The sequence below is a fragment of the Onychomys torridus genome, chromosome 22 (assembly GCF_903995425.1).
Source record: "Onychomys torridus chromosome 22, mOncTor1.1, whole genome shotgun sequence".
NCBI classification, from domain to species: domain Eukaryota; kingdom Metazoa; phylum Chordata; class Mammalia; order Rodentia; family Cricetidae; genus Onychomys; species Onychomys torridus.
Genome location: NC_050464.1, coordinates 7,547,294 through 7,570,169, shown reverse-complemented (window position 1 = coordinate 7,570,169; position 22,876 = coordinate 7,547,294). Strand labels below are relative to the sequence as shown.

General features: G+C 43.9%; 3 protein-coding genes across 6 annotated transcripts in view; 1 reads left to right on the top strand and 2 right to left on the bottom strand.

Annotated features, from left to right (window-relative positions):
• Eif2ak1 (eukaryotic translation initiation factor 2 alpha kinase 1) overlaps window positions 1–14,306 on the top strand; it is a 36,997-nt gene extending 22,691 nt beyond the window's left edge. For 2 of the 3 annotated variants that reach the window (XM_036171815.1, XM_036171816.1), the window contains exons 11-15: window positions 416–516; window positions 8,226–8,340; window positions 8,536–8,618; window positions 10,308–10,541; window positions 13,334–14,306. In XM_036171815.1, the coding sequence (XP_036027708.1) occupies window positions 416–516; window positions 8,226–8,340; window positions 8,536–8,618; window positions 10,308–10,541; window positions 13,334–13,438 (638 nt within the window). In that variant the 3' untranslated portion in view covers window positions 13,439–14,306. The remainder of the gene's footprint in view (window positions 1–415; window positions 517–8,225; window positions 8,341–8,535; window positions 8,619–10,307; window positions 10,542–13,333) is intronic. The other variant, XM_036171817.1, reaches the window with a different exon arrangement.
• Window positions 1,831–6,738, bottom strand: Ankrd61 (ankyrin repeat domain 61). Of its 2 annotated transcripts, XM_036171820.1 has the most exons (4): window positions 6,041–6,172; window position 5,443; window positions 4,579–4,676; window positions 1,831–2,778 (listed from the first exon to the last, which is right to left on the bottom strand). In XM_036171820.1, the coding sequence occupies exons 1-4, from the start codon at window positions 6,124–6,126 to the stop codon at window positions 1,833–1,835; spliced, it is 1,131 nt and encodes a 376-aa protein (XP_036027713.1). In that variant the 5' UTR covers window positions 6,127–6,172; the 3' UTR covers window positions 1,831–1,832. The 2 variants fall into 2 exon arrangements, with proteins under 2 accessions (XP_036027713.1, XP_036027712.1); XM_036171819.1 differs by lacking the exons at window position 5,443; window positions 6,041–6,172 and adding an exon at window positions 6,526–6,738.
• On the bottom strand, window positions 14,279–22,751 carry Aimp2 (aminoacyl tRNA synthetase complex interacting multifunctional protein 2). Its single transcript, XM_036171818.1, has 4 exons — window positions 22,496–22,751; window positions 18,315–18,521; window positions 16,065–16,296; window positions 14,279–14,814 (listed from the first exon to the last, which is right to left on the bottom strand). Exons 1-4 carry the CDS (start codon window positions 22,628–22,630, stop codon window positions 14,426–14,428), a joined length of 963 nt encoding a protein of 320 aa, XP_036027711.1. The 5' UTR covers window positions 22,631–22,751; the 3' UTR covers window positions 14,279–14,425.
• Window positions 22,752–22,876: the final 125 nt, after the last annotated feature.

Sequence of the window (22,876 nt, the reverse complement as noted above, 5' to 3'; positions counted from 1 at the left end):
GTTGTGGAGACCAGAGGTTGATTTTAGGTGTCTTCCTCAGTCATTCCCCTCCTTATTTTTGAGATTGTGTCTTCACTGAACCTTGAACTTACAGATTTGACATGTTAAGACTCAAGGAGGACTGAAGCTGTAATTTAGTCACTTAATTGTTAGAAAGTCATTAGTACAGAGTTTCTGGCTAAGCTTAGTACCTTTTTGGAAGCAAAGTGTCAGTGTTGGGTTTCAGATTGTGATCTTTTTTTCTTCGCTAGCAAAGAATCCTTCCTCCTTAGTTCTGTTTTAAGCCATTCTGGAGTGTTTGACTGTTGAAGTTTCTAAGATTAATTTGTTGAGAACGTTTAACATTTAGATGTTAATGTCATTTAATGAGTTCAAAGAAATAGGGATATGAAACCATTTGTTTTTAAAATTCCAGGTCCCTACATTATGGCCAGTGTTGCAACAAAAATATTTCAAGAATTGGTGGAAGGTGTCTTTTACATACATAACATGGGCATTGTCCACAGAGATCTGAAGGTAAGGCAGACTACTACACCTGTGAGCACAGCAGTGGTGCCTTCCAGGGATGACTTGATGTGGGTTCGTGGAGTGCAATGAGGTGACATACCCTCATTCTTCTGCTTAGGAGGTTGTCACTGCTGTCAAGGAAATAAAGAGCTTGTTATATAAGCATGGGGACTTGAATTTGTATCTTTAGAATCTGTGTAAAAAGCCAGGTATAACAGCATATGCCTGTAACCTCAGTGCTGGGGAAGCAGAAACAAGAGGATTCTGGGGTATACTGGCCATCCAGTTAGGTGGATTAATTGAGAAAGATGCCCAATGTCAACTTTTAGCCTCTGAATACATGAACACACTCGTGTGTATACTCCCCCAATTATGCGTCCCCCCCATACTTAAAAAGAAATCCTAAATTGAATTTGAAAGCAGTAATTTGGGGTTATTTGAATATTGGTTGAAGTATGAATGCAGTAAGGCATAAGTATACTGATTACTAGTATGGTGATGGTAAATATATTCAATATTGGTAGAGTGGTTATATGTTACTGCAGCCTTAGAGATTAAAATGTTTCAATGAAATGGTTTGGGTTTTTTGTTATTGTTGCTGTTTATCTTGAAAAAAAAAATGCTGGTGGTGGCGGTAGTGACACGCCTTTAATCCCAGCACTTGGGAGACAGAGGCCGGCGGATCTCTGTGAGGAGTTCCAGGACAGCCAGAGCTACACAAAAAACACTGTCTCGGAAAAACAACAACAACAACAAATCCATCCATCACATACCTTTTATCCCAGCCCAGGAGGCTGAGGCAAGTCTAGAGCTCTTCAGGGGTCTGTAGTGAGTTATGTCTCAAGGACCCAAAGTAAAATCAAAACCCCAAATCCCTCAAACCAAACCACAATGAAAATACAATTCTAGCAGACAGGAGGATCAATTAGCTTGAGTTAGCCTGGACTACCTAGTGAGAGCTTGTCTCACCAAACCAAAATAAACCACCCCACAAAACAAACTGAAAACCCCACAGGGACTATTTTAGTTTTAATTCATAAAAGACTATCAAGGAAAGATAAAATATACTTTCTTTTTTGACTGACAAATCTTAAAGCAGTTAGCCCACTTTTCATGCCAAAATTTAAATCATGGGAAAGGGATCTAAATGAAACCTTAGAAGACCATGAGTTAATGTGCAAGTCACTTTAATGTTTTGGAAAGGAATTAAGGGCCAGTAGTTTGTGCATTGCAATGTAAAGTGAAGTTCAAGTGTTTCCTGGTCCATGTCTAGCCAGAAAACAGTTTGAGTTGCTGAGGTTCTCTGGACTGAGGGTGTGGAGCTCTCATTTCAAGAGGTAGTCGAAGTCATAGAAGGTATATATGGAGTTCCATAGCTTCCCAGGGAGAAGTTTCTTCAGGTGCAATTTGTACTTCTCACCATAAACATTCCTGATGTTTCTCTTACAGATGGCCTCTAGGGATAAAGGTTTTTTTGCTAACTTTATTAGAGTTTCCCTTAAGAGGTGGAATTCTGGTAGCATGATTCCTGCAGGTAGAAGCCCTTGTTTATTGCTCAGTCTTAAAGGGTAAGTTCGATAAAGTAGCCTAGCCAGAAGCGTTACATCTCTGATATTGGAACTGCGCTGAAGGTACATATAAATTGGAGATTCCCCATTTTTTGTTAAAATGTTAACATTTGCTTCAAATTCCAGCAAGAGATTGATTATTACCTCTCTGCCTCCAAAACATGCCTTGTGCAGAGCTGTTTGGCCTTCGTGGTCTTGGGCGTTGACCTGGGCTCCATGACTTAGCAGCAGACGGATGCAGCCCACCCCTGCTGCTAGCAGTTGGCCAGCTTTGCTTGATGCGGTGCACACTGCCAGCTTCAGAGCCGTGTTTCCAGTTGATGTGATGGCACAGTTCACGTTGGCCCCACAGGCAATGAGTGTCTCTATCATGTTCTTGTCCAGTATTTCTGCAGCCATGTGGAGGGGCGTCATGCTGGCTTCATTAGTAGCATTGACCTGGGCACCATTTTGGGTCAAGAGGGAGAGAACTGGATAGGAGCCATATGTTATGGCCAGGTGGAGGGGTGAATGTTTGTTGCTGTTGTCTACCCGGGCATTCACTTGAGCTCCATGTTCACACAAAATGCGCAGACACGTGACAGCATTATTCTGAATGTCTGTCAGGATCTTTTGGATCTGAGTACTGGGTTTGGTCCACGTGGTAGAAGTGATTGGCCAGTTTAGCAGCATCTGATGAAGAGTGGTGAGGCCTTGAGCGTCCCTGAAAGGGATTTATCATAGATTAAGCCAGGTTCACTCCAGAAAGGGATTCTCCATGAAGAATTAATGCTCAGGAATAGTAATTCTTTCTCTCTCCCTCTCTCTCTTTCTCCCTTTCTCTCTCTCCCTCTATAGAGGTGTGGGGGTGGTGTAGATACAAGTGGATTGTGTGTGTGTGTGTGTGTGTGTGTGTGTGTGTGTGTGTGTGTGTGATTGTTCTCAACCTTATTTTTTGAGAGAACTTCTCTTGACTGAATCTAGAACTCATTGATTGGCCAGACTGGCTAGCAAGTGAGCTCTGGCGATCCGTGTGTTCCTTCCCTCACTCCTCAGCACTGGTATTATAAACCATGTGTTCCTCCCTCACCTGACTCTTACACAGGTGCTGGGGAGTGAACTTAAGTCTTTATGTTTGGATGGCAGGTGCTTCACCAATTCAGCTGTCTCCCTAAGCCCCTGGTAGTTATTTTAAAGAAGTGGTGGCAGTCTGTGTTGCTGGGGGTCTTAAAGGTTTTTTGGGTCCCTGCTGAATGGAACTTAGGTTCTTAGAGAAACCTATTCAAGGTTGCTCCTTTTGGGACTGTGGCCCCTTTTAGGCTGTCTCTTAGTTGCTTCTGTATCCCCAGAATCATGCATAGCTCTGGAGGTGTTCACTGGGTATTCAGTAAAAATGTGTGGACCTAGGTATGAGCTATGAATATCCCAGAAGTGAATATTAAAAGGCCGGCACACCCATTCACTCGGTGTCCTGTTTTGTCTGTTTTCTCTCTGATATGTTCACTTATAAGGATAGGAGAGTCAGTCAGTGGCAGGCCTTGAATCTGGATGCCTGCATTTTTCTGAAGCCAGTGAAGCCAATGAAGCCAGTTCCCTCTCACACCCTGCTCCAACCCAGGTGGAATGAGTGGCCCTCATCTCAGGATTGCCTCCAAAATGTCTTTGTTGTAGCAGTGAAAAGGGAAGGTTTCTCTGAGAACTTGACTGCTTTCCTGGCATTATCTGTGTGAGGGCCTAAGACTGGGATTTGGAGAAATAGCAGGGCATCTCGGCCTCCTGAGGGAATGCATAGTCTGGGATGGAAAGCTGGCAGGCTGGAGAGCTAAGTGAATGCTGCATGTAGGCACTATTCTGGAAAGGTACAGAATCTCATCCAGGGGCAGGAAAGTGCCTTTGAGGAGCCCCTGAAGAGATAGGATGAGTCAGTGGCTCAGGCTTAGACAGGCCAGCCATGGAGAAGATTTGCCAAGCTGAAGCTGGTGTTGCCAGAAAAGGTGCAAACAAAATAGAGAGGGCGGATTTTCTGAGCAGGGTAAGGATTGTACCCAGAAGTTGTATTATTTTTATATTGCATATATAGTTCTTTGATTTATCAAAATATATTCATTGGGCCATAGTGTTCAAAATCAGAGATAAGAGTGTGAGCAAGATAAACTTCTCTTTGATGAAGCTAATTGTCCTCTGGAGGATCATACACAAGAAAGCTTATCATCTGTTTTGTTTGTTTGTTTTTCCTTTTCTTATTTCTCATATTGTCAAAATTCTTGAGTGCTCTAGTCTGAACTTAATTTGTTTTCTAGAGCTGAGCCACTAGTTCATATGTGTTCATTTACCTGGCTGGTTAGTATTCTTGTATTAGGCCCAGTTTTTCAGTCCTTCACCTTGTCAGTAAAGTATGTCTCATCCACACATAATATGTACCTGGAATGGGATGAGTATCTTTCACACACACACACACACACACACACACACACACACACACACACACACACACCGTGCTTGATAGCATGTTGAGTTAACTTACCTTACTTCAGTGTCAGCCCCGTGTTGTAACAAGCAAAGCAAACTTTGTGGCTTGCGGTATTCAGCGGCCAGATGGATGGGGAAGATAGCCCGAGTCTGCTGCTGGGAAACCACAGTGCATTACAGACATGGCGTACACAGTGCCACTCAGCATGGCTCACTCTTCCAAGGTCTAAGTACTTTAGCATTGGTTTGGCATTTCCTCAGTTCATGCATTGAGATCTATCTATCCCTTCCTTCCTTCCTTCCTTCCTTCCTTCCTTCCTTCCTTCCTTTCTTTATTCTCTCTCTCTCTCTCTCTCTCTCTCTCTCTCTCTCTCTCTCTCTTTTTCTTTCATTTTTGAGACAGCCTCTTTATGTAGACCAACCTAGCCTGGATCTCACAGAGAAATCCACCTACCTCTGCCTCCTAAGTGCCAAGATTACAGCCATTATGCCACCATTCCTGGCTAAAGATTTGCCTTTTCTGTTGCTTTTTTTTTTTTTTTTTTAATACTTTTTAAAAATTTTATTTGTATTTTATGTGCATTGGTGTTTTGCCTGCATGTATGTCTGTGTAAGAGTGTCAAATCCCCTGGAACAGGAGTTAGAGACAGTTGTGAGCTGTCATGTGGGTGCTGGGAATTGAACCCAGGTCTTTTGGAAGAGCAGCCAATGCTCATAACTGCTAAGCAATCTTTCCAGTCCCTCTTCCCCCACGCCCCCTCCCATTGCCTATTTTAAATGGCCCATAGCTGGTGAATTTTAAAAAATAGAATTGGTGTGTTAGAGCTGGGCATGTTGGTGCACACCTGTAAATAACCCTGTAGCACTTGGAAGGTGGAGAAGGGTCAGAAGTGCAAGGCCATCTTTGGCTACATGAGACTCTGTATCCTTTCCCCGCAAAAAATATAAGTACAAATTCTCAAGGCAGTCGAAAAAACACACAAAGCTTTGAAAATTAATTGTTATAAAGAACTGTTGGTATAAAGTCAGTAGCAGATTGCTTTGAAATAACGTAGTCCTTAAATTAACCCACAAGTTTATTAACAAGAACATATTATATTTTATAGGTCTTGCCAAAGCCATTATCAGCTGTGAAACTTACATTTTCAAGGTTTTCAGATAATGCAGCATGTGTTCTTACTGTGATTAACTGAGCTGTTTATACTGCTTCTTAAAATACATATGGAAGGTTTACACTGTGACTGCAAGATAAGGAGCGTGAGGCGAAGGAGGGGTTGCTTTCTTTTGGGGGAAAGAAAAAGAGAAAGCTAATTAGAAAAGCAGTACTCAAGTGCCTCATCCCTGTAATCCCAGGGCTTGGGACGTTTGTTAATATGTTTTAGGTCAGCTTGGGTAAGTTGGTAAGTTCTAGGCCAGGCTGTACTATAGAGTAAAATCCTGCCTCAAACAAAACAAAACACAACAAACTGTCATATAAAAACCTAGGAAAGTGTATATCAGAGTGGAAAATAATTCACTTGCATGATGTAATCAGTGTGGGTGTATTCTGAGAGAATGATGTTACTCTCATTCCAGTCATACAAGATGTATGGCTCCCATCCATTTGTGTGTGGTGAGTGAAAGGGTTGCAGACTGGGGTATACTGGACCTGGGTGATGGGCTGCTGAGCCCTATGTGTTGTGAAACCATGAGGGGCTCAGGGAGTCCCCAGCGCATTGGGGTAGTGAGGTAGTTCCTCCCAAAGCCTCTGGCTGGAGTGTGTGTGTGTGTGTGTGTGTGTGTGTGTGTGTGTGTGTGTGTGCGCGCGTACGTGCACGTTCTTGAGATAAGATCTCACGCTATAGCTCAAGCAAAGCTAGAGCTTACTATGGACCCCAGGCTAGCCTTGAACTTGAGGCAGTCAGTACTCTTGCCTCAGCCTATCAAGTGCTGGGATTAGAAGGGTGTACCACCACTTCCAGTTCCATGGTTTCTTTAAAGGGACTGAGAGAATAGGGAGTACCTGGCTCAGAAGTAGTCTGCTGGTGGGGTTATCCAGGATGGTCAAGGGCTGGTTGACAGGGTGGGTTCTGAGGAGTATCTTGATTATGTTACAGTCTTCCTTGAGTATGGCCTCATAAAGTCTAGAGTGTAGCGTGGTGACTGAGCTGTCCTCTAGCAGCATAGCACTGTCCTCCACGAGGTCTCTGCTTCCCCTCTTGGTTATGTTCCCCATGAGAAAGTCTCTAGAGCAGGGGTTGATGAGGTGAGTGGATGGTGCTATGGGATTGGTCAGTTTCCATCTCTTATGATGTTGACCCCTCATCTCAGTTCTAGAACTCTTCTAGAATTGTATTTGTCAACAAAATCTATTCCTATACTGGAGCCAGCTTTCGTGAGACTTTGTTCCCTCCTGCCAAGTGCAGACAGTTTCTCAGCTTTTCTCCTCAGTTATTAACAAACAAGCAAACAAAACAAAAAACCCAAATTGGCATAAATCATTTCCCCTGTCCCTTACACATCAACTGTAATTAAATCTAGGAAGGCCAGTGAGATGGCTGGGGTAAGATGCCTATCACCAAGCATGACAACCTGAAGCTCTGTCCTGGGGATCCACATGTAGAGACTCCTGCAAGTTGTCCTTTGACCCCATCCTCATGCCATGGTGTGTGCATGCATGCACACACAGTTTTTTAAGGGACTTTTAGCAGGACCAAAACCGAGTGGGTCACATATTAACATATATATTAACATAAAAGTGAATTACATATTGCAATTTTAAATGTTTTAATTTTATTAAAATCATATACATCTCTTTTATTAAAATTATATACCTCCTCTTCTCCCAGTTAGATTGTAACGTTGCTGCTGCTATTATTTGAAACATGTAGCTCTGGCTTGATCCAAACTCACTATGTAGCTGAGGATGACCTTGAAGTTCAGATCTTGCCTCCATCTCTCTAGTGCTGGATTGCAGACATGTGCTACTTTATGCATTGCTGGAGTTAGAACACAGTACTTTGTTCATGCTAGACAAGCACTCTGCCAGCTGAACTACATCCCTTATCCCTACTAAGTTTCAGTTTCTTTAAATTAAAACTTGTTCCTGAGTGGCCAGCTTTTCAGTTTGGTGTGTAAGTGTATATGTGGTGTGCTCAGTGTTTGTTTGTTTGTGTGTGTGTGTGTGTGTGTGTGTGTGTGTGTGTGTGTGTGTGTCTGTGTCTGTGTGTCTGTGTGTCTGTGTGTGTATAAGCCAGAGGAGGATTTGGGGTGTCCTGCTCCATTGCTCTCTACCTTATTCTCTTGATACAGTGTTTCTTACTGAACCTGGAGCTAGGAGGCTGATAGCCAACAAGCCCCAGTGATCCTCTTGCAGCTGTTTCATGTAATGCTGGGATTAGAGGTATTCCTACAGCCACACCCAGCTTTTTACTTGAATACGGGGCACTTAAACTCAGCTCCTCTTGCTTGCACATCTAACACTACTCACTGTGAGCCACCTCCTTAGCCTAGAAACTTTTGGGTTGTTTGAGATAGGGTTTTGTTGTATAGTCCTTGATGACCTAGGACTCAAGATGTAAACCTGACTAGTGTCATAATTTACATGGATCCTCCTGCCTCTGCCTAAGTTCTTGTATTACTGATGTGAGCCTGGCAACTCTTAACATAAGTTTCCACATTTGTTTTAAGAAAACTGAGTTGTCTTTTTCTGTTTATTTGTAGCCTAGAAATGTTTTTCTTCATGGCCCTGATCAGCAAGTAAAAATAGGAGACTTTGGTCTGGCGTGTGCAGACATCATACAGAAGAGCTCAGACTGGACCAGCAGAAATGGAAAGCGTAAGGACTTATTTGGTCACTTGCTTTGTTTCTTTCTGCATTAAAAAATAGACATGGTTGAACATGTCCTTATATAGAGAGGATAAGAACTTTCATAGCAAAGCTCAGATGAGGCCAAAAGGCAACTGTCCCCTCCGGAGCCACAGTACTCTGCTCACATCACAGTAAGTAGCTCAATGGCCTTTTCAATTGCAGGAACGCCGACACACACATCCAGAGTGGGGACCTGTCTGTATGCATCACCCGAACAGTTGGAAGGATCTGAGTATAATGCCAAGGTACTGTTTGTTCTCAACTTCTCCTCAATTTGTCAAGGAGGTTAGAACAGGTAGAATAGTGAGTGCAGTTCTATGGCAGAGCTGAGTCGTGCAGGCGACCTGTCACCTCAGACTACCCCAAGAAGTCTACACACAAAAAACTAAATAATGAAAATCAAAAAAACAGATTCCCTCTTCACACAGCTGTGTATGTGTTGCCTTCAGGCTGCTTGACTTTCAAAATCCATGGATGTCACTAAACATTGAAGTCAACCTTCCCTTTAAAATATCACCATTCACCTTAGGAGGCTAGACTTCATGGAGGTCTCCAACCTTTCATTCTTCTGACAAATGGTACTGGGAAGTGTGCCACCTGACTGCCTTGAAGGAGAGTGAAGATACTGGAAAGTTTGAACCCTCTTGGATGCTTGAAAAATGTTAAATGCCTTTACAGTTCTATTTTTACTTTTTAAAACATCCTCCATTTTCCTCTAGTACTTTACTGGCTTTATTTTTGGGGGTGCTGAGGACTGACACCAGGGCCTTGAGTGTCCTAGTCAAGTGCTCTGCCACTGAGATGCATTCCAAGTCCCTTTGTATTTTATTTATTTATTGGTTTTTTTTTAGAGAGAGGGTTTTTCTTTGTAGCCGTGGCTGTCATAGAACTAGCTCTATAGACCAGGCTGGCCTTGAACTCACAGAGATCCGCTTGCCTCTGCCTCCCGAGAGCTGGGATTAAAGGCGTGTGCCATCTCTTCCTGGCTCCTTTTTACTTTTTTAAGAAAGGTTCTATATGGCCCAGGCTGGCTTCCAACTCATGATCTTCCTACCCCAGCCTCCTAAGTACTGGGATGATAGGCATGGGCTGTCATATCTGGTTCTTAAAATAAACCTCTTTTCAATGTAGCAGCCTAGTCAGTGATTTTTTTGATGAATCATTTGTTTTTCAGTGACTGGGAAAGGAGTTGCCAGAAAAATTCATTGCTGTCCTTAAGAGCCTATCACCCTACTAAGCTCTTTTTAGGGAAACCAGAACAGATTTCATGCAGTTTAGAAATACTGACAAGGATATGTAGACTGGAGAGTTTTTGCTGCTCTTTCAGAAGACCAGAGTATGGTTCCCAGCACCCACATCAGGCTGCTCACAGCCATGTGGAATTCCACTTTCAAGGAATCTTATGCTCTCTTCTGGCTTTTGTGGGCACCCTCATACATGTGGCACACACTTGCATAAATTAAAAAAAAAAATTGATCTTGAAAAAGAGAAGTGCTCAATTATGAATAGAGGCAGAGGCTAGCCTTAGTAGGACCTGGTGACAGTCTCCTGTTGCTAATACCAGGAGTCGTGAGTTTAGTAATTTTGCCTAGTTACTCTGTCAGGCCTGAATTATGGTGGGTTGGTGGGAAGATAACCCTGTTGTAGGGTACTGTTGTGTCTATTGGGAGCTGTCCCTGCCCTTTATCCAACCATTGTCCTTCAGGGCCATATACGCCTTCTCTGGGCTTAAAAGGGATGGAGTTAGGAAAGTCCCAGACATGTCTTACTGAGGCATATATCTGCTGTTGAGGCATGAGACATCTGCTGTGTTGCCTTCTTTGCTGATGCTGTAAAGCCTCATTCTTGGACATTCTTACTTGGGAGGCTACACTGTTAGCAGTGCTCTTCTAACTTTAACAAACCTTTGTATGCTCATTTTTCTTCCTCTGTAGTCAGATATGTATAGCCTAGGTGTGATCCTGCTTGAGCTCTTTCAGCCATTCGGGACAGAAATGGAGCGAGCAACAGTCTTAACAGACATAAGGACTGGTCGGATACCCGAGTCCCTTAGTAAAAGGTGTCCAGTGCAAGCCAAGTATGCCCAGCTCCTAACCAGGAGGGATGCATCACAGAGGCCGTCTGCTCTTCAGCTGCTGCAGAGTGAACTTTTCCAGACAACTGGAAATGTATGTGACATTTTCTTTTTTAATAGTTACTGAACATTCACTTTGGGTGGGGTATGATCCCAAGAGCTCGCTTATTTATTTATCGACAGGGTCTCACACTATAGCCCAGGCTGACCTTGAACTCACAGCATTCCTGTCACAGCCTCTTGAGTGCGAAGATTGCAGATATGAGCTATCAAATCGAAGAGCTTTAGATGAGCTTGTCTTTCAGTAGGCTCACAACTCTGAAGCTGACAGTGCTAATCTCCCTTTCACAGATGAGAAAGTTAAGTAATTCATTACACAAACAATGACAGATACTGTCACTCTGTGTAATATACTCCTTACTGTTTACCCTTAGCTCTCAGGTTGTTCTGTATGTTAGAAATTCCTTGATGGAAGCCTCCCCTGCACTGGTGAGATGGCTCAGCAGCTAAAGTACTTAGCAGGCAAGTCTGACACCCAAGTTGGCTTTCCTAGAACCCATGGAAGGCTAGAGAGAAACTTGTGCCCCCCGCTCCCCATAGATGGTCCACATGGTCCATGGGATGTGCACCTCCACCCAGGCATAAATACACATCTAATAATAAATAAAAATAAAACTCTGTCCTGTACTAGGGGCAGATTATTTCACACCACAACAGTACAGATCTTCAAACCAGCCTCTTTGTTTCATGGTATCCAGTGAAATCTTAACATTTCTTTTCATGGTGAGCAAAATATGAAACTCAAAATAGAATTTGTCCCAGTTGTGAATTAATTCCATTTCAGAAATATTTGAGTTTGGGGGTTTATGAAAACAAAATAGTTAAGCCTATACTCATAGTTCCCTAAGAGTTTCAGGTACTGAATTTATACAAACATAGGTTTATCCATAGTCCAGGTAAGCGATGGCACCAAGTAGCTGTTCTAAATGTAGTCTGGGTTATAGTATCTTTCTGTCCTCATCTTGCTAAGTAAGGAGAAAGGTTTTATTTTTTCCTTTCTTAACTAATGTACTCCATAGTAACAAAGGGCAGTGATTCTAAGCAGGAATGGATACTAGTGGTAGGGATGGCCCCTGCGTATCTTTCAGCATGCCACTGTCTGAAACTGGCTTTCTCCTATCATATGGCTATGGTGCCAAGATAGTGCCTCCTCTACATGTGGAAACAGTAGATGACTCATCCTTCTTTTTTTTTTTGCTCTAAAACCTAAGGTTTCAGCTGGGCGGTGGTGGCACATGCCTTTAATCCCAGCACTCAGGAGGCAGAGGTAGGTGGATTTCTGTGAGTTCGAGGCCAGCCTGGTCTACAGAGCAAGATCCAGGAAAGGCGCAGAGCTACACAGAGAAACCCTGTCTCAAAAAGCAAACAACAACAAAAAATATGAAGTTCTTGTACAAAGTTTATGCTTGAGAACCATGGAACTAAGTTACAAATGAGTGTATGTCCACATTTGTATACGTGTGTTTCTATTATCAGCTTGATACAGTATAAATTCTTAACCTAATTGTGAAATGTTTCATTGAGGCTTGCCCAGTAATTGAGTAAAACCAAAACTTACTATAAGCCACAGTCATCATAGGGTCCCCCTTGCTATATAGTCTTCCTGGTTCTGTGGGTTGCAGTTTGAATGTTCTTTGCTTTACACACACACACACACACACACACTTTAACTAGGTTACAGTTCTGTGTTGGGCCACATCCTAAGCTACCCACAGCCTCATGTATTCAGTCCCACGTGGCCTGTGGGCCCTAGGTTGGTCTTAGATGACTAGTGCTACTCAAAGTATGGTCTCTAAACCAGCAGCAGCCCACCAACAGTCAGTCTGCATTTGAGCAGGATTTCCAGGTTCTGTTCGTATTTGAAGAGCAGTACCCAAGTGTCAGACTCTCCAGGTATGATCTCCAGGTCAGCAGAAGAACGCACTGTAACTGTGAGAATAGCATTCTCTGGCTTCTAATGCTCTCCACTCCCCTAACCTACTAACAAACTCCGGGAAGACAAGGAGCAGAGGTCTGCACTTTATGGATCCAGAAATGATTCTGATTGGCACTAGCTTGTGAACCACTTACAGTGACTGTTTGAAAGCTAGCTAGGAGGCTAGGAAGGTGCTTTAAGAAAGGTGCTTGCCTCAGAAACATCAAGGTTGGCAAAACAGGTCAGTGGGTATGGGCACTTACTGCCCAGTCTGGTAATCATTTCAGTCCTTGGAACACACATAGTAGAACTTCTGACCTTCACAAGTGCATCATGGTACATGTAAACACCCACACACGTACACAAAAATAAATGTTAAGATCTAATTTATATATATATAAATATAAATGGGGGTTGTGGATTTAGCTCAGTGATAGAGCGCTTGCCTAGCAAGCGTAAGGCCCTGGGTTTGGTCCTCAGCTCCAGCAAAAAAATAAATAAAAATAAAAATTAAAAAAAAATGTAATACCCAAGTTTGGTGGCATGCACTTGTAATCCCAATGATGTGAAAAGAGGCAGTTTGTGAGCCAGCTATCTTGGCCTAGGTGGCAAATGAAGTTCCACGTCAATGCCTTGTGAACTAGCAGATAGATGTACTACCACCAAGGACTCACAGACTTTGAAAGAAGACACTTGTTGGGCTCCAGTCATAAGGCATCTGTTAATGGAGCATTTGCAGGCTAGAAGTAGCACATAATTGTAGTCGATAATGTGGTAACTTGACATTTAACCCTTGCAGAAGTGACTAGTGATGTTCGGGCTGTGCTAGCTGCTGTTCAGGCACAGCCAGTTTGTATGAACATTTCAGAGGCCAGGCCATTTTAATGGAGCTTAAAATGTTTTCTTTCTAGGTTAATCTCACATTGCAGATGAAGATAATAGAGCAAGAGAAGGAAATTGAAGAACTAAAGAAGCAACTCAGCCTCCTTTCCCAGGATAAAGGGCTGAAGAGATGAGAGGGAAATGGGGGCCTACTTGTATAGCCTGAATCATGCTGCCCACCATGTGGAAGTGGACTTATACTCTTAAAATAGTCGACAGCAATGTAAATTTTCAACCCTTAGCTGGGGACAGATGGTGTTATTCCCAGTTGTACTTAGCAAACCTGTGCAAAGATATAAAAGAAGCCCCAGCTTCCTTTTCCTCGAGGAACCCTTTCATGACCCAAGACTGCACTAAATTGAGCCTGTTCCTCCTGCAGACAGTTTTGATTCTTCAATTTCCTATTTAAATGTTACTGCCCACCCCTGAAACTTAAGGTAAGGTACCATTCCGTTACTTTCTTTAAGCTCTGCCAGTTGACCATCCTGTCTTCCAGAAAGTTCTACAGAAATCAGTGCTGTCTTCTCCCACAACTGCTTGTCCCCAGGCTGTATGCCAGCTGCTACTGACACTGACAGCTGCAGGTCTTCCTTGGTCCTTTCATACTGCTGTTGAGGCCAGTTACCAGACACTTGATCACTCCTTGGCTCAAAACTTCTGTGGGCTATGCACTGCCTGGAAGAGTTCAGCTTCTTAGCACCATCCCCAGCCTTTCTGTTCTCTTTCAACATGGCATCACTCTCAGCTTGCTCCTATCAAGCTTTGAACTCCTTGTCCTAAAGTGATCTTAGCAGCTGAGATGTCATATTTTCTGTCTTTATCTTGCAGTGTACCATGATCCATTTCCCTTTTAAAGCCCTCAACTCCTTAAACCACCTGAGCATTCTTCAACCAGCAGTCTCTGATGTCTTTAAGTGCCTGCCCCCTGGCTAGTAGTCAACTCAGTGCATTGCACTTGAATTTACTGACTTGAATAAAATAAAATCCACAGATTGTATGTTTATTGATGCTCGACAAATGGCTTAGTGAAAAGCTGTGATTCTAGGACAAGTCCCTTTCCTGACAACAAACTTGAAGCCTATCATTCTTACATTGAACCCTGCAAGACAAGCTGCTAGAATTCACTTAAGGAGCTGGAGGGCAGTGCTGAAGGGGACCAAGTTCTCACAGGACTTCAGCCACCGCTGCACACTGGCGGGTGCTGTCCCACTGCCACCCCCTGTCTGCTGGAGCACAGACCAAAGCACCACATCTGCCACGGTGAGCTCATTCCCAACCAACCATGGGCTCTTCCCGAGAGCAGAGTTCATAGAGCGGAAGACGGCTGCTTTCTCTTTACTGCTTCCTTCTTTCAGCTGAAACATGGCAATATCCACCCAGCTGTCGATGAGGGTTAAGTTGACAGCGTTATGCTTCTGGCCAAACAGAGAGAACAAGAATCGTGCAATGTTCCCTTCTCCTTCGATGGGGCACATTGTCTGTACACTGAACTTCATCTGTGTCTTGGGCACTGGAAAGGGAAACACACCATATGTAGAGTCAAAGCCTTGTGCTGTGTGAAGGGGGAACTCATTCATAAATTGATGGCAAGACAATTTTCAAGAACATAACCAACATCTGTAATATTCAGTAGATTAATATTCAAGAACCTTTAGATTTTAATTAATTTTTGTTGTTTTTGAGACAGGGTCTCAAATATGTATCCTTGGCTGCCCTGGGGCTTGTTATGTAGATCAGGCTGGCCTGGAACTTAGAGATCAGCCTGCTTCTGCCTCTTAAGTGCTGCAATTAAAGGGAGACATTCCCCACCACACCAGGCATTCAAATGCAACCTACTCCCTTAAAAAAGTAACTGAGGACCAGTGAGATGACTCATGGGTAAAGGCACCTGCCCCAAGTCCAGCACTTATAGCAGTCCTCTGAGTTCAGTCCCCAGGACTTAGGGCAGAAGGTATAACTTCTGCAGGACGACTTCTACTTGTCCCTGACCTCTACAAGCATGCCCCCTGTAACCACACACACAAATATGTTTAAAAAGGATTTAAAAGTAAACAAATACCCCTTTCTGCTATTTTATTTATGGTAGTCATCAAGCTAGACGGGACTTGAACCATTTATTTCAACCCCTTGCCATGAAATTTGAAGACTACTGACCAGGAACCAGATGTTCCATTGCCCAGGGCAAGGATCTCTCCTTTGGATGTGAATGAAGCTGAAGGTAAAGTACCACTGATGGCCAGGCATAGTGACACATGTCTATACTGCTCTTTCTTTGGAAGATGAGACAAGAAAACCAAAGCCAGGTTTGAAGCTAGCTTGGATACTTTCTCAAAACAGGACGTATCACTGGATGGATGGCAGTAGTATGCTTCTTCTGCCCATGTGAAGCTTGGGCAGGAGAGGCATGGCTCAGAGGATGATGAATAAGTGATACCCTGCTGTTCTTGCAGGCCAAACAGAAAGATAGTGTTCCTTAATGACTTTTTAGAATGTCATGACCAATGGGGATAGCCACTCCTGTGCTTTGCCAGGTTGCACAGGAGAACCCCTTCCTCCTAGGCTCAGTTCCTTGAGAAACCCCAACCTCTCTAGAACACTTGAGGGTACTCTGGTGCCAAGACTTACCTCTCTCTCGAATGCCCCCTAAGCTGGCTAAATTTGGGAGAGGATTTCATCCAACAACAAACAGCTGTAGTCAGTGCTGTAGACTGTCCCACCCCTTTGCACCCCGAGTAAGTTCAACCCAAGCCCACTATTTACCGTTCTTCCAAATCAAGGTGAAGCCCAGCTGATACTCATGACGGGACTGTTTTCTAACCTGCTCCCCAAAGCACTTGAGAAGATTCTCAGGTACATTCTTGACTGACGAATGTGTGTGCACAGTGGACAGGACCCTGTAGCGTTCACAGAGCAGCCTGTGCAGCACAAGCAGAGAGAGGGGTGGAGAGGCTGGGTTTGCGTTGATCACGATGTCTTTCAGCGCCCCATAATCCTGAGGAAAAGACCAAAACCACTAAAGCAAATGAGCCATCTGGCCAGGTGCTCTGAAGGCAGGTGGCAGGTGGATGAGGCCAGCCTGGTCTACAGAGAGTTCAAGAACAGCAAGGGCTATACATAAAACCCTATTTTGAAACAAAAGTGCCATCTGTATGCACAGATGTACCAGGTGCTCCCCAAGAACTTTCCAGAGCCTAATTGAGTCAACTCCCACTTAAAGATGCTTCCCCACTTGACAGCTGGGAAAACTTGAGTCCTGAGGAGGCGAGCAGGTTATCCAAAGCCACTGAACTCAGTAGGAAGTGTAGCTGGATGTAAGCTTGTAATTCAACACTTTCTAACGAGAAAAAGGATCAGGAATTTGAGACATTTGGCAATAAAGAGGATCTGGGGCCAGTCTGAGCCACATGAGAACCTATCTCAAAAAAAAGGTGGGAAGATAGCTCAGTCTATAAAGTGTTTTCCTTAAAACAAAAGGACCCGAGTTCAGTCTTTAAAACCCAGGTGCAAAGTGTGCTTTAGTCCCAGAGCTGAGAAGGGGACAAAGGCTAACCCCTGCAGCTCTGGCCAGCTGGCTCTAGGCTATTTGGTGAGCCCTAGGTCAGTGAGAGATCCTGTTTCAAAAGAAAACATGAGCATCGCCTGAGAAAATACTTGTTCTCTAGCCTTCACATGCACTTGCGCACATGTACACATGAACCTGCACATGAGAGAGTGGGGTGTGGGCTACTTGTTCAGAGGGTTGACTTCATCCTGAGCACCATGAGCACTGAAAAGCCTTCCAGCACATTAAGAAGTCAGCACCCTGGCTGTGCATGTTTCCTGACTCACCTTGGAGACTCTAGCTCTTTGGGGGCCTGGTCAGGTCTCAGTTGCTTCCTTAGTGCATGAAAATCCACAGGACAGATGAGGAGGTAGGAGAAACAACAAACTAAGGCAGGGGTACCGCAGTTGCCAAAGCCCTGGATGAGTCGCTATAAGACCCTTGTGCTTTTTAGGTCTTTACATTGTATTGTCAGAATTCTAGAGATTACTAATGCAGGATCTTGGACAACTCTACTGCATCTTCAAGTAGCACCACCACTTATGAACAAATGAGCCTTGCATATGGACTGACCCCCTAGGTAAGTTGAGTCCTATAAAAGTCAATCATGAATGCTAGCTGATGCATTTATTATTATTATTATTATTATTATTATTATTATTATTATTATTATTTTGTAATAGTAACAGCCACTGCTGACCTGTCTCTCCAGCCCCCACAACTTATTCTTAACACAGCAAACTTAGGCAAAGTACATTTGAAGCGAGAGACTGGAACTGGTTTGTAGCGATGTATTTTGACAGGGGTGGTGAGATCTTTATCTGTGTTGTGTAGCCAGGGCATTTCCTCAGAAAGAGTTGAGGGCACCTGTGCTCTGCCAAGTGGCATCTAGAATAAGCTGAGGTGCCCCCCCCCCCCAGCAATTAGAAGTTGCTGACATAGATGGACTCCTTTCTCTGCACTCTCCTGTTCACCCTCACCGAAGATGAGGCTTTAGAGCTTCCTTCACTCTTCACTCTGTAAATCTGACATGTGATCTTGGTGCAGTCATTCATTTCATTTATTTATTTGTTTCTTTTGTTTTGTTTTAAGCTTTTTTTTTTTTTTACTGTGGATTGGTGTGAAAGTGTCAGATCACTTGGAACTGGAGTTACAGACAGCTGTGAGCTGCCATGTGGGTGCTAGGAATTGAACCCCGGTCCTCTGAAAGAGCAGTCAGTGATCTTAACCACTGAGCCATCTCTCCGGCCCCTATTTGTTTGTTTTTTGAGGCAGGGTCTCCCTGTAGCCTGGAACTCATGATCCTCTTAACCTAGCCTCCAGGTGCTGCGATCACAGGAGTGAGCCACCACGGCAGCTCTAGGTACCATCATTTAGAGGAAAAATAAAGAAAACAAGCTCTTTGAAAACTAGAAAGCCAGGCCACTGGGAACAGACATCTGGTTTCTCACCTTTCAAAGTGAACCTACCTTTCCAAGCACCAAATTCAAGTCCAAGGCATTTGTGGTTAAAGGCGTGGGCTCATCAGCTTGCAGGATGTTGGTTACATCCAAGTCCGCATCTGGAGTGTGAATCATCTTTGAAAGGCCGTCAACTGCTGCCTTCAACTCATACAAGCGCTTTAAAATGTCATCTTGGCGGGATTCAAGGGCTTGCAAAGATGGCTCAGATGTTTCCTAAAGAAACCAACATCTGAGTGGTCACTACCTCTCACATCATAGAGCTCAGCTTAAATTAGATCACTTATCTTACTTCTACTTTGCCAACCAAACTTCCACCTTCTAAAAACACACCATCAGACCAGTAAGATGGCTCAGTATATAAAGGTGCTTGCTGGCAATCCTGAAATTTGAGGTCTATCACAGACTCACATGGTGGAAGGAGAGAATCAAAACTTCTGCAAGCTGTCCTCTGACCACATGGATGCCATAGTAGGCACCCTCCTCCCCACCAAAAATAAATAAATGGATTTAAAAAAAATAAAAATTCAGGCTCCTTCCCTCCAGTCCAAAGGGTCCTGCAATTGATCCATAATGCACTGTAACAATAAAGAAACAGGTTTGAATGTAACTTTGAGATGGTCCTATTTGGGGCTGGAGAGCTCTCTCAACAGTTAGGAGTACTTGCTGCTCTTCCAGAGAGTTGTTTGGTTCACAGCGCCTACATCAGGAGGTCCATCACTGACTGTTAGTAACTCCAGGTCTAAGCAATCTGACACCCTCTTCTGGTTTCCACAGGTACCTACACACACAGCATTCATTCACTCAGACATACACACATACACATAAATAATAAAAATAAATCTTAAAAAAGGAGTTGACTTCCCACTTTAGGTAATTTAGATAAGAGAAGGGAAGAAAAATAAGACAAAATACTATTCTTCCCTTGTCCTTCATTTTTCTTTAAACTTTGAGAGAGGGTTTCACTATATAGACTGAACTGGTCTGGAACTCACAATCCTGTTTCAGTATCCAGTGTGCTAGGATTACAGGTGTGTACCACCATGCCTAAAAGAAACAAAAACAACCTTTTAAAATAGAAGAAAGGTCTTTGCTATGTATCTTCATACCTAGGCTTCTCAGAATCCTTTATTCTCAAAAACAGGTTAATTAAAAATACTTTGCTTAAGTCATAGTGGTGCACACCTGTAATTTCAGCATTTGGAGGTTGTGGCAGGAAGATCAGAAGTTTAAGGACAGCCTTAACTGTTGGCTAGCATGGACTACATGAGACCTGTCTTAACCACACATCCCCAAAGACTGCTTGAATGAGCACGGAAAAGATGAAGGAGGGGCGATAGAAAATAATAGATGGAAATAAAGGGGAGAAAAGAACTCAGTTTTTTAAGACTTTATTTTTTTATGTATGGGTGTTTTGCTTGCATGTATGTCTGTGCATGGTGGTGCACCATTGCCCACAGAGGCAAGAAGAGAGTGGGATACCCTGGAACTGGAGTTATAGACAGTTCTGTTTCTTTCTGTTTTTTGTTTTTGTTTTTTAAAGATGTATTTATTTATTTAATATACATTGGGGTTTTGCCTGCATGTGTGTCTGCATGAGGGTGTCAGATACCCTGGAACTGGAGTTACAGACAGCTGTGAACTGCCATGTGGTTGCTGGGAATTGAACCCAGCTCCTTTGGAAGAGCAGCCAGTGCTCTTAACTACTGGGCCCCATGTTCTAAGTTTCTTTATGGGTTCAGAGAACCAAACTCAGACCCTCTGCAAGAGCAACAGGTGCTCTTAAGCTCTGAACCATTTCTCTAGCCCTGGAACTCAGGTTTTGAAGTATCCTTCAGTTTGGAGGCAGCTCCCTGGGGCAAGTGCTCCCTATAACAGGTGATCAAATTCCCAAATCATTGGCATTCTCTTATCTTGGTCATCTGGAGCATTCACTACTAAGATACATAACTCACAATGAGGAAACACTTCATCCTTTGTATCCATGCATCCTTTTTGCCTAGCTAACACAGTCTGGCCTGCACTAAGGAAATAGCAATATTTGCTGATGAATAAGTTTCATACTACAGGCTTTATTTTTTTTTTTATTTACATGTATTTATTTATTGTGTATGCACACTTGAGTGTGGAGGTTAGAGGACAGCATAAGGGCATTGGTTCTCTCTTTCCACCATATGGCTTCTAGGGACCAAACTTAGGTGCCCAGGTATGGAGCCAAGAACTTCTGTCAATGGAGCCATCTCACTAGCATGCACACACCCATACTCCATACTCCATGCTCCGCACTCCAATCTCTTTTAACAGCTTGTAGTTGTAATTTCTGTGTGTGAAGTCTTACTTATTTTTACAAATAGCAATAGAAAGCCCTATCCCACCAGGGCCAAATTAGCTGCTGCTGGATCCAAAATTGAATCAACACATACTGAAGCAAGTCTGAGACAGGAACTGTGAGTGTAATGGGACTGTGATTTCTGAGTTCTAGTCCAGCTTGATCTAGGTTCTCATGAGTAACACTGAAATGCTCAAGATCTGTTTTATCTCACTACTACCTCTAATGCTGGCCTGTTGTTTCCTTGCTGAGAATAAATTGTGATCTGGTATCCACTGGTTTCATTTTCTGTATTTAAAAGCAGTGAATTCTTTGTGTGGCTCTGATTTCTAATTACTTGTCCATCCATGTTGTTACCCTCTTCTACAGGCATTGCTATAGCAGCAGGATGTGTGATATCCAAATCAGAAGTTCAGAGATGTACCTGAAACTCTGAGCATGACATAGCTGTTGTCACTCTGCAATCAGAGTGGCTTTGTACCTCTCATGGTACCTTCATAAGATTGGGTTCACTAGCACGGAAAGGGGGTGGGGGGAGCTTATGAGGCTGAGCAGGAGCACCCTCCCCTGAGAATATGCAAGCAGTTACTATTTGCTGGGTGCTTTCTCTAGTGGTGTAGCTGCTTGTACACTGCCCACACACCTGTAAGCAACCCTGATTAAACTCACTGACGCGCCAAGCTAGACTTCTGGTGGGATTCTTTGGTCTGGTTTTCCTTTAGCCCTGAAGCAATTTAGACATTTGTTCAGCTCTCCCCAGGAAAGTCATACAATGCCAAAGTTTAAAGGAAGTAAGGCAGACTTAAAACAAGGCAGGGCTGGACATGTATATATAGCTCATTGGTAGTACTCACTATGTTTCAGGCACAAAAACAAAGTTCAAAGACAGTCCTGTCCAAAGGGCTGTTTGTGCTCCAATCCTTATGGCCAGGAAGCAGGAAAAAGGGCCTCAACTTACTTAGAAATGGGAGAAATCCAAATTAAAACTACATTAGGATGCCTACATTATTCTGCTAGTGACAGCATAAAGTGGTATAACCACTTTGGAAAACAATTTATCCAAATAAAGTGGAAGACAGACCTGCCCACTAGACCAGGAATTCCTCTACAGCCTATTTAGGTTAGCTGGTCTATAAATTCCAGTGCCCATGAGTAGGGGTAGGGTAGATAAATAAGTGGGGTGTAGCCAGGCATTATAAAGAAACTCGACCGGGCGGTGGTGGCACACGCCTTTAATCCCAGCATTCAGGAGGCAGAGCCAGCGGATCTCTGTGAGTTCGAAGCCAGCCTGGGCTACCAAGTGAGTTCCAGGAAAGGTGCAAAGCTACAGAGAAACCGTGTCTCGAAAAAAAAAAAAAGAAAGAAAAAAAGAAAAGAAAAAGAAACACGATCACTGTCGTTGCAACAAAAATGACTGAAAATCTTGTACAGCATATCAGACAAGAGGACACACGATATGCTTCTAGTGCACCAAGATCACATAGCTTAAAGATACATACTCAACAACCTAACTGCGAAAACCAACACATAACTACAGTAAAAGTCAGGACCGCTTATGGAAAAGTTGCAAATGGGAAGGATGGGTCACTAACACTGTCAAACTGAGTTATAGCGACCCTGGATCGCTCCGTAAATTCCTCGGAATGATCATTTTTTTTGTGTTGTTCACTTTTCTGTGCAGCTGGCCATCGCGACAGGAACCCATGGCAGCACTGATCCAGGTGGGTTTTGTGGGACCTAGGCTAAGAAGGGACCAGGCCCCTACAGAGCCGCAGCGCCAGCGCACTAGACTGAACAAGGACTAGGACAGGGCGCGGCGTAGCCAGCGCCTGCGCACTAGGCAGGGGCCGCACGCTCCTACCTGCACGTGGCCCGCGTCGGTCGCGGGGCTGGCTGTCTTGCTGTGAACGTTGGGGAGCCGGTACATGCAGGTTGGAAGCTCTACACGCAGAGGTGCGCTGCCTCCATGATAGGGCTTTACCTGGTACATTGGCATGGCGGGAACCAAAGAAGGAAGGTAGCGGGCGAGGGACACAAACGCTTAGAGGCCGCCCAAGGCCACCTCAGACAGTAGCCGCCTTCTTTCTGACCCTGCTGCTGGCGTTCCGGAAAAATGAAGTCGGTGAACCTTTATTGGCCGGGGCGTGCTGACGTCATCAATTTGACCTTTGAAGTAGCCAATCGGCAGTAAGGAGGTCTTGGCACACCTTCGCCACCCCTCCCGGAAGGGGCGGAGCTATAT